The sequence below is a fragment of the Nicotiana attenuata genome, unplaced genomic scaffold (genome assembly GCF_001879085.1).
Source record: "Nicotiana attenuata strain UT unplaced genomic scaffold, NIATTr2, whole genome shotgun sequence".
NCBI classification, from domain to species: Eukaryota; Viridiplantae; Streptophyta; class Magnoliopsida; order Solanales; family Solanaceae; genus Nicotiana; species Nicotiana attenuata.
Genome location: NW_017670932.1, coordinates 32,538 through 42,795, shown reverse-complemented (window position 1 = coordinate 42,795; position 10,258 = coordinate 32,538). Strand labels below are relative to the sequence as shown.

At 31.0% G+C, this 10,258-nt stretch overlaps 2 protein-coding genes across 2 annotated transcripts; both read left to right on the top strand.

Annotated features, from left to right (window-relative positions):
- The first annotated feature begins 2,850 nt into the window (after positions 1 to 2,850).
- On the top strand, positions 2,851 to 3,729 carry LOC109244576 (cytochrome P450 750A1-like). Its single transcript, XM_019411686.1, has one exon. The coding sequence runs from the start codon at positions 3,219 to 3,221 to the stop codon at positions 3,711 to 3,713; it is 495 nt and encodes a 164-aa protein (XP_019267231.1). The 5' UTR covers positions 2,851 to 3,218; the 3' UTR covers positions 3,714 to 3,729.
- Positions 3,730 to 4,147: 418 nt separating this feature from the next.
- On the top strand, positions 4,148 to 4,760 carry LOC109244573 (cytochrome P450 CYP736A12-like). The gene has a single exon (XM_019411684.1). The coding sequence runs from the start codon at positions 4,155 to 4,157 to the stop codon at positions 4,758 to 4,760; it is 606 nt and encodes a 201-aa protein (XP_019267229.1). The 5' UTR covers positions 4,148 to 4,154.
- Positions 4,761 to 10,258: the final 5,498 nt, after the last annotated feature.

Sequence of the window (10,258 nt, the reverse complement as noted above, 5' to 3'; positions counted from 1 at the left end):
TAGTGGATTTTGGGTCGTGACAAATCCAAGTGGTAGCCTAGAAAAAATCACACGACATAATTAGTTAATAACAATAAAATTATCGATTGAAAATTAACAAAGAAATTAACTACTAAAACATGGGTGAGGGTAGTTAATTTCTTTATTTTATTTTTTAAAATCATTTTCGTTTTTATTTTTTGAAATAAAAAGTATTTTTATTCATTAAAATTCATACAATATTATTGAGAAAAATATAATAAAATTTAAAATAGAATATATATATATATATATATATATATATTCAAGAGTAATAAAATATATATCTTCTATTACATTAAAAAATATAGCAAGACAAAAAGATTAAACAAGTAATATGCTAATAATCTATCTATATATTATTAAAATCCAAAGAAAAAGCACCACACTAATTCAAGTGGTAGCCTAGAAAAAAGCCACATGGCATAATTAGTTAATAACAAAAAAATTATTTGTTGAAAATTAACAAAGAAATTAACTACCAAAATTAACTACTCAAACATGGGTGAGGGTTGGGTATATCGTATTGACAAATAAGATGTCAACTGAAATTTATTAAAGTAATACGGTCTAATAGGATCAAACAAGCCTGATCATAATTTAATTTAATTAATACTTTTTTAATATTGAACGCGCATCGTGCGGGTACGACTACTAGTTTAATTTAAACACGACAAGAAGCAAAAAAAAGTTTCAATAATACGGTTTTGGACGTCTAAAACGAAAAAACAGAAAGATAAAACTACTATTTGCTCCAATTAATTCAATCTTTAAATTTAATATATACTCCCTCCTTTCACTTTTAGTTGTCAAGTATTCTATAAATTTTCATTTATACTTGTCACTTTTCGCATATCAAGAAAAAAATAATTTATTTTTTTCTGTTTTGCCCTTAGCATTAATTACTCATTCCAAATCTTTTAAGACTATACATTAATTAATATGGTATCATGGTAAATTACATATGCACTTTATTTATTATTTCTAAAAAGGTATATAAAATCAGTAGTGGACAAGTAAAAATGAACAGATGGAGCATCTAACTTCATTAAATATTGCCTAACTCCAATATATAGCCGAACTACCATGCTAGGGATTAGGGTTCACTACTTGCAATAGGTGGCCGGTGCTAATGAAATACTCCACCTGCTTTCATTTATCTGTCTTGTATCACCACTAGACTAGAAATTGGTCTATTGCAACATTATTTTGCTACATTAATGCTACTTCTGACTTTAGTTTAAGAATACAAGATTTAAATAAAATGGAAGAGTATATATATAAATATATATATATATATATATATATATATATATATATATATATATATATATATATATATTTTAAGGGTACGTGCGTTGTGCGTGTATCGTAACGTGTGTACCTTATCTTAATAAGTTAAAATTTTAAAATCACATAAATGTTATATTTAAAATTTGTGTCTGAGATATGTATAAGGTAGAAGTTAACGAAAAAGTTTAAATTTTTAAAAATGATGATTGTTGATCCTATTTAGGTAACTCAATAATGTAAGAAATATATCCCTGCATAAGTCGATCAATTGTCTTAATCAATATATTTAACTTAAAATTTATTTTAGTTTTATAATTTTATTACTTAATTTCTGAGGTTATCATGCTCCTTTTTATTATTAGTACGCATATCCTTGAAGATTAAGATTTTTTTTTTGAAAAACTATATATTCATATGTTAATTATAGAAGATATAAAATAGGATCAACTAACTGACAAATCTTTCTTATTTTTTCACCGAACGCCCAAAATTAAGATACTTACAAATTTTTTTTACCTGTTAAAAGTATATTTTATACTGGACAAAATTATCATTTAACTATTTTTTTAATATTTAAATATTTATGTCAACTATAATCTTTTTATTAGATCTTTCCTTATTTGAACTATACATAAAATCCTAATATGCAATGACTTTTAAATTAACTAAGATTAGCTTTTACAAAAAATTGTTCTAATATGTAGACTTTAGCTTTAGTAATAACGAACCAAGTATATTTTAGCTCAACAAAAAGCTAAATATGTTCGTATGATTACGGTAAGACCGTAAGGCTTACCATAATCAAGTAGACTTTATTTTGAATTCAAATATTATCATTAGATAATATCAACAAAGTAAATCGATGTTACAATTATGAAACTTATATAACGAAATAAAATTTACACCACATACATTCTAAGATCATTATCAATTACTGTTGAAAATAGAACATGGTGTGAAACATCAATGTCATTAACCGACCTAGCACTTCAACTCAAATTGCTTGTGAACAACACATGACCAATATATTAATTTAGTTTACAGGTTTCTTTCCTTTCTATTGTTTACGTATTTTATCATGACAACAACATTTACATTATTTTATCATGGCCACATTTTTAATATACCTTAAAATTTTTTGCGTACAACTTTTCAAAAAGTTATGTTAAGTAAGGAAACTTTATATAATATAAAATCTTAATTGATTTTAAGTCCAAAAATTTAGGAAAAATTTGATTTGATTTTAAAGTCATAAATATTACTAAAATATTCAAATGACTATCTTGTCCAGTATGAACTATATTTTTAAAGGGTAAAAAAAGCGAACGACATTTTGCTAAGGGTCTTTGTGCTTGTAATGTAGTATAGATAGATAATATATGAATGAAGTTGAAAGAAATTCATTATTGGTCTGCTTCAAAAGAGCTATAAGTAGTACAGTTTCAATACTATATTAGTAGGAAAAATTGTGGCAATTACATGGCTGCTATTTGGCTAGCTCTTGCAGTAGTTGCACTGCTTGCTTATTTTCTTCAAGAATTAATGAGGAAGAAGAAGAAACTTCCTCCAGGGCCAAGAGGACTTCCACTTATTGGGAATCTTCACATGTTAGGCAAGAATATTTACCAAGATCTTTATAAAATAGCCAAGAAATATGGTCCCATAATGTCCATGCGATTTGGTCTTGTTCCTGTCGTTGTTGCTTCCTCTCCTTATGCTGCAAAACAATTCTTGAAAAACCATGATCTGGTTTTTGCTAGTAGACCTTACAGTGAAGTTTCTCAATACATTTTCTATAATCAGAGAAATCTGGTCTCTAGCAAGTACGGACCTTATTGGAGAAATATGCATTTTCAATACATTTTCTACAATTGCTTAGCAATGTCAAGATCCATTCTTTTCAGCCTATGAGGAAACAAGAAGTTGGAAATCTTGTGAATTTCCTCAAACAGGCGGCTGCTTCTGATGGCGATGTTGTCGTTAATCTTAGTGATAAAATTGGATCCCTTAGCACGAACATGGCCTGCATGATGTTATTTGGGAAGAAGTACATGGACGAGGATCTTGGCGAGAAGGGTTTCAAGGCTCTGGTTCAAGAGACAATGCGTATAATAGCAATGCCAAAACTTGGTGATTACATTCCTTGTCTTTGTGTGCTTGATCTCCAACGATTGACTCCTCGTATGAAAGAATTAGCTAAGCTTTTTGATGAATTTTTGGAGAGAGTTATCGACGAACATGTTCATCAATCCACTAATGAGCATAAGCAAGCTAAAGATATTGTTGATACACTGATGGACATTATGCAATCTGGAGAAGCTGAGTTCGAGTTTGATCGTCGCCATGTCAAAGCAATTTTGCTGGTAATGTTCACTCTAAATGCCCTTTCTTTGTCTGTCTAAAGTTAGGGTTAGTTTCACGTATAGTCACCATTGGACAATATAAGTCGCATAATTATTTTTGTTTCATAAGAAAATCATTAAAGTTTACCCACGGTAACAAAAATACTTTTTGTTCTATAAATTAGTTGGACAATAATTATCTACTATATTGAAATAGTCGTTGATAATTTTTATATTGTAACATGCAATATCATTTTTGCTTCTTTACTTGGACTGTATAGTGGAAACTTTAAGTTTCCAATTATACTGGCAGTGTTGTATGAGTTTACAACAACAATCAGTATAATCCCACAAGTGGGGTTTGGGGAGGATAGTATGTACGCAGCTTTACCCCTACCCTGGAAGGGCAGGGAGACTGTTTCCGATAGACCCTCGGCTAAAGCAGGTGACGCTGTATGAGTTTATAGCTAAAAAATGATGATATACATGTAGGACTTGCTGATGCCTTGTATGGATACTTCATCAACAACGGTTGAATGGATTTTTTCAGAACTCTTAAGGAACCCTGATGTAATGAAAAAACTCCAGAATGAGTTGGAACAAGTTATTGGTAAAAACAGAATGGTAGAAGAATCAGACTTAGAAAATCTGGAGTACTTAGATATGGTTATAAAAGAAGGTTTTAGGCTCCATCCAGTAGTACCACTATTAATTCCTCACGAGTCCATTGAAGATTGCACGGTTGATGGTTTTCATATACGTAAAGGATCTCGAATTTTGGTCAATGTTTGGGCAATTGGAAGAGATCCAGATATTTGGCCTGAGCCAGAAAATTTCAAACCAGAGAGATTTTTGGGATGCAACATTGATGTCAAGGGACACAGTTTTCAACTTTTACCATTCGGCTTTGGTAGAAGAAGTTGCCCTGGTTTGCAGCTTGGCCTCACCATTGTCCAATTGTTGGTAGCACAATTAGTTCACTGCTTTGATTGGGAGTTACCAAATAATATGCTGCCAAAAGATCTTGACATGAATGAGAAATTTGGTTTAGTTACTGCAAGAGTTCAACATATAATGGCCATTCCTACATATCGATTGCATGTATAGTAGATTAAAATCTCAATAATATATAGTTCAAGATTAGTTGCACTTTCTTAATTTGGCCTGAATAATACGAGGGAAAGACAAAAAAGAGGGGAATTTTGTCTTATGTTCATGAGTTTAGATGTATTCTTCTAATAGTTCTAAATATAGAACCAAACATGTATTAAAAATTATCGTTAAACGTTAACTTGTAAATAAAGCAAGACATGACAACGTCACAAGTAGTTTGGCTCCTATTTTGATGATCTAACATATTTAGTGTTTTCTTTTTATTTTTATCTTCGATCAATTTTTTAATTAAATGGAAACTTGGTCAGCAGCAGGCCTGAACTAATAGTAACGTTATTAATAAGGGATATGTATCCTTATTATTTGATTCCTTTTCATAGACATGTATATATACACGTAGGTGTTGATATTCGAGAAAATCTCACTTTATACCCATTAATTCTAAACTATTTACCCTTTAATGCCCAAGCCTAAACTATTTACCACTCCTACCCATACCCCCCAAATTATTTACCCGCTAATTTTAGATGAGAAACTAACTCCCGCTTCCTTTAGCTTCTCCAGGACAAATATGGTTGTGTCACCGTGCCCAACTGGTAGTATTTTATTTCTTCTTATATTATATTAAATAATATTAATATTATATTTTTTTCTTATTCTTATTGAGTTCATTTGACATGAACTCTAAATTACCACTCTAGTCACGTAGAGGAAATTTTCGAGTTAAACAAGTCTTTAAATAGTATTAATATTATATTTTTTTCTTATTCTCATTGAGTTCATTTGACGTGAACTCTAACTTACCGCTCCAGTCACGTAGAGGCAATTTTCGAGTTAAACAAGTCTTAGATAATATTAATATTATATTTTTTTCTTATTCTCATTGAGTTCATTTGACGTGAACTCTTACTTAACACTCTAGTCACGTAGAGGGAATTTTCGAGTTAAACAAGTCTCTATCTTTTCTCATTCAACTCTCACTCTTCAAAGTAGGGGTATACAAAGAAAATCGATAAACTGCACTAGATCGATAATCCAAGTCAAACCATTTTTATTTATCATAATCGATAAACCGCACTAATACCTTCTGGAAGTTCAAACTGAAATTTGATAGCATTTGGAGCTGATTTGAGATCGAAATTTTCAGCCAAAAATCGAAAAAGAACACAACTACCCAATAGTATACTGCTACGGTATACCATATGCTGTAGGAGTATATAGCTATACTGCAACAGTATACTATTATACTTTACAATATACTGCAATGATATATTGCAATAATCGAAGAAGAACAAGTTACCTAACAATATACCGCTACAGTATACAATATACTATAGGAGTATATAGTTATACTGCAATAGTATACTATTATAGTATACAATATATTTGTTATAATATATTGTAACAATATGCAATATACTGTAATAGTACGCTGTAATAGTATACAATATACTATAATAATATACTTATTACTCGTAAATTCACTTGCCTTTTCCCTTTTAATTTGCTTTAAACTTTTACCCAGCGTAAGGGAAAAATTGAAAATGCAAAAAATATATATATATATATATATATATTATAGTATGCTGTATAATGTAATGGTATACTCTTACAGTTAGATCCTTTGAGAATTTTTTGAAATTTTTTATTGACAAGTGATATTATTTCGGTTTAATAATTGAATTAAATTTTTTTTAACTCTTTGCGTACAATTGTATACCCTGTTGGTATAGCTATATACTATACTGGTATCATAAGTTAGTTAATATTTTTTGGTCGTATTAGCTACATTTAATTGGTACACAATTTGATTTTCTTTAGTAATAATATAAAAAAAATAATAAAAAATAGTGAAAACAGTAAATGAAATTAGATTACGAAAAGAAAAAGAATATATAAAAAAATTAAATGGAATTAGAAAAGGAAAAAAAGAAGAAGAAAACGAGAAAAAGAAAAGGAGAAAAGAAAAAAAAGAAAAAAGAAAGAAAAGAAGCATAGAAATAAAAAAGAATTGGAGAATAAAGAAAATTTTTCCCACAAAAACTACTATAGGTAGAAAATGTAATTAGTTTATGTGTAGAAAAATAAATGGACAGACAAGGATAAATAGTTTTGTTTTTGTGGGTAACTGTGTCAAAACCCCTTGATATTCTCTATCTGCTATTAATTCTCCGCACTATTCCTACTAGTTTACTATGGAACAAATTCTCAAGAATAGTTTTCTCTAGAAATATAAATGTTATGTTATCGGAATATGGCCAACTGTACACCTTCACCAACATCAGAAGCTATATATGTCTAATAAAACAATAGAAGAAACCTCATGTCTAATAGTCTGTTTGGCCAAGTTTTTTTTTGGCAAAAAGTGCTTTTTTCGGCCAAAAGCACTTTTGGCCAAAAATTGAGGTGTTTGGCCAAGTTTTTGGAAGGAAAAAAGTGCTTTTGAGGAGAAGCAGAAAAAAGTAACTTCTCTCCAAAAGCACTTTTTTGAGAAGCACTTTTGAGAAAAATATACTTAGAAACAGTTTTTTAAAGCTTGGCCAAATACTAATTGCTGCTCAGAAGTGTTTTTCAAACTAATTAACCAAACACAAACTGGTTCTCACCAAAAGTACTTTTGAGAAAAGCACTTTTGAAAAAAAAGCACTTCTCAAAATAAGCTGATTTTTGCAGCTTGGCCAAACGGGCTACAAGCATCACAGGAAATGTAATCAAAATTAGCAAGACTTCTTAGACGCCCATTTCCTCTCTTTTTATAGAAAATATTATTATATTATACTGCGCATTAAAACTATAAATAATTACACAGCTTGGTCTTTCTGGATATATAATCTCTTTACGTTAATTAACAAATGAGATGTGTTTGCCAATACTCATGCAACATTAATTAACATGCAAGCGTGAGTTAAATGATAGTAGCAAGTGTTACCATTGTTAGACATGAAATGCTAAACTTAAAATTGGACCAATCTCCCATCTACGCAATTCAAAAGAAAATAGTTAAATTATTTTATTCATTTTATGTGTACTATCAAAATATTTAAATGTAGGTAGCATAATATAAAACATAAAATCTAAAAGCATACACATTAAGATACAAAATATACGCATACACATTTAAATTTAATGTTTCCTCTAGCCATAATTTTCCAATGTACGTTATTACTCTAAATCAGAACAGTGTGAAAGAAAACAATTGAACTTGTAGTAGTTTCTCAATACTCTCGTTGTTTTTTAATTAGACCCTGATCCTCCTAGTCAAACAATTGGTTGTCTATAATTAACAAACTCAATATGAAACTTTTATAATACTATCACCAAATTAAAAATCATCTTGTAAGATATTATTCGATTTAAACATATAGCTAAAAGTTAATTTATAAGTGACATATGTGGACTAAATTTTAGCTAAACCTTACGAAATCTAATGAGATTAGGATCCCGTTTGGATGGGCTTATTTTAAGTGACGTTTAAGCCAAAATAGATTTTAAGCCATAAGTTAAAAATTCTAGCTTTTGGCTTGTTTTTGTCATTTTAGCTTAAAAATAAGTGCTTAAAAGCCCTTTTTTACTTTATCCAAATACTAAAAATGGCTTAAAAGTTATTTTGGCATAAAAGCACTTAAAATAAGACAATCCAAACAAGCTCTAGTTAGAAATAATAGACTTGATAGCTAATTATTTTCTTTAATCACATCCCTAGCTAGCACGTGAATCTGATCCATTCCGTTGCATAGCCGCATTAATTAATTACAATTTTATTTCAGTACTTTAGAGGCTGGTCCATCAATTGCATGTGGAGCTAGTGCAAAATATTGCCAAGCTTTTTCGAAAGTAAACACAATTTTTCTTTAACAACTTGTTTGGATGGTTGTTACCTATTGTATCGTATCGTATCGTATTGTTACTTTAAATATGATGTTTGTTTTGATTGTTACTTAAATTTTATTGTATCGTATCGTTAAAATCTGTCGTTACGTAACAACGAAATGTGCAACTTTATGTAACGACCGATTTGGGGTGGTCGCGTCGTTACCTTGTCTTTTTCTCTCAATCTCACCCTTCATTAGTATTAAATAATTTTATTTCATCATTTACCCTAACTTTATATTAAAATTTAACCCCGTATCATAATTTTTCTTTATAATATTGCAAGTTTATTCATCATATTGCTGGTGCATGATATCATGAAAACAACACATTCTATCCACACATTGTATGCATTAAATGATACAGTACTATACTGTCACGACCCGAATTTCCCACCCTCGGGAGTCGTGATGGCGCCTACTAATGAGAGCTAGGCAAGCCAAATTTAATTACTTCTTCATTAATAACATAATTCCTTTTAACAGTTATCGGCAATAATACAAAGCAATAAAATTAAATAATAAGCGGAAGTCTCAACATTATAGAAAACTGAATAAATATGCGGAAAAATCTCAACAAAAGCCTCTAACCAAGACTGGCGTCACAGTTTCACAGACGGTCTAAGAATACTACACATAAAGGTCTGAAAGAAATAAACTCGACACTGTCTCCAGAAATACATGAAAGAAACAGGAATATAGATGAAAGGAGAAGCCAGGGCCTGCGAACGCTTGCAAGGTTACCTCGGGTCTCGCTGGGCTGAAAGCCTGCTCCCACACTACTACTGCTGCTGCTGCTGTCCGAAGCCTGGATCTGTGCAAAATAGCACAGAGTGTGGTATCAGCACAACCGACCCCATATGCTGGTAAGTGCCTAGCCTAACCCCGGCGAAGTAGTGACGAAGCTAGGACCTGACCACCAAATAAACCTGTGCAGATATATATATATATACAAGTACAACGGAGACGTAGCAAGAAGATAACAATTTAAGCCGGGGAAGGGAGCATGCTTCAGGGGCAACAGTTAGAAATAGGATTTCAGGAATAATAAAGCGTACATCTACAATTTAACTTCTAGCAGTAAATGAAGAGATAAGGCAACTTTCATATTCAACTCATCTTGTTGCAGGCGTGCAACCCGATCCCATTTCTCAATATCCCGTGGTAGGCGTACCACCCGCTCCCATTTCAATATCACTCGTGGTAGCCGTACCACCCGCTCCCATTTCAATATCACTTGTGGTAGGCGTACCACCCGCTCCCATTTCAATATCACTTGTGGTAGGCGTACCACCCGCTCCCATTTCAATATATCAACAGTTCCTCTAAAAGAAAATTTACTCTAACAAACGCAACCATTAATACGAGTTCATAAGACAACAAGTACACAAAATTTATGATTCACTAAGGAAAATAAATAATGACAAATCGCAATTTAATTATGGATTATAAGGGGGCAATTAGGCAATTTAGTAATTAATATGTTGAATGTCACGTAGCAATTAAATCACATAATCATGAAGCAATTAAGGCATAAATTCAAGACATAACGTTGCGCAAGGACACCTTGGTTCAATAATAACAAGTGACATGATAAAGGGAAATGTTAACGTAAAGAATCAC

What these genes read in the sequence shown, in the direction of transcription:
- LOC109244576 (XM_019411686.1), top strand. Translation starts at nt 3,219, where the DNA reads ATGAGGAAACAAGAAGTTGGAAATCTTGTGAATTTCCTCAAACAGGCG.
- LOC109244573 (XM_019411684.1), top strand. Translation starts at nt 4,155, where the DNA reads ATGCCTTGTATGGATACTTCATCAACAACGGTTGAATGGATTTTTTCA.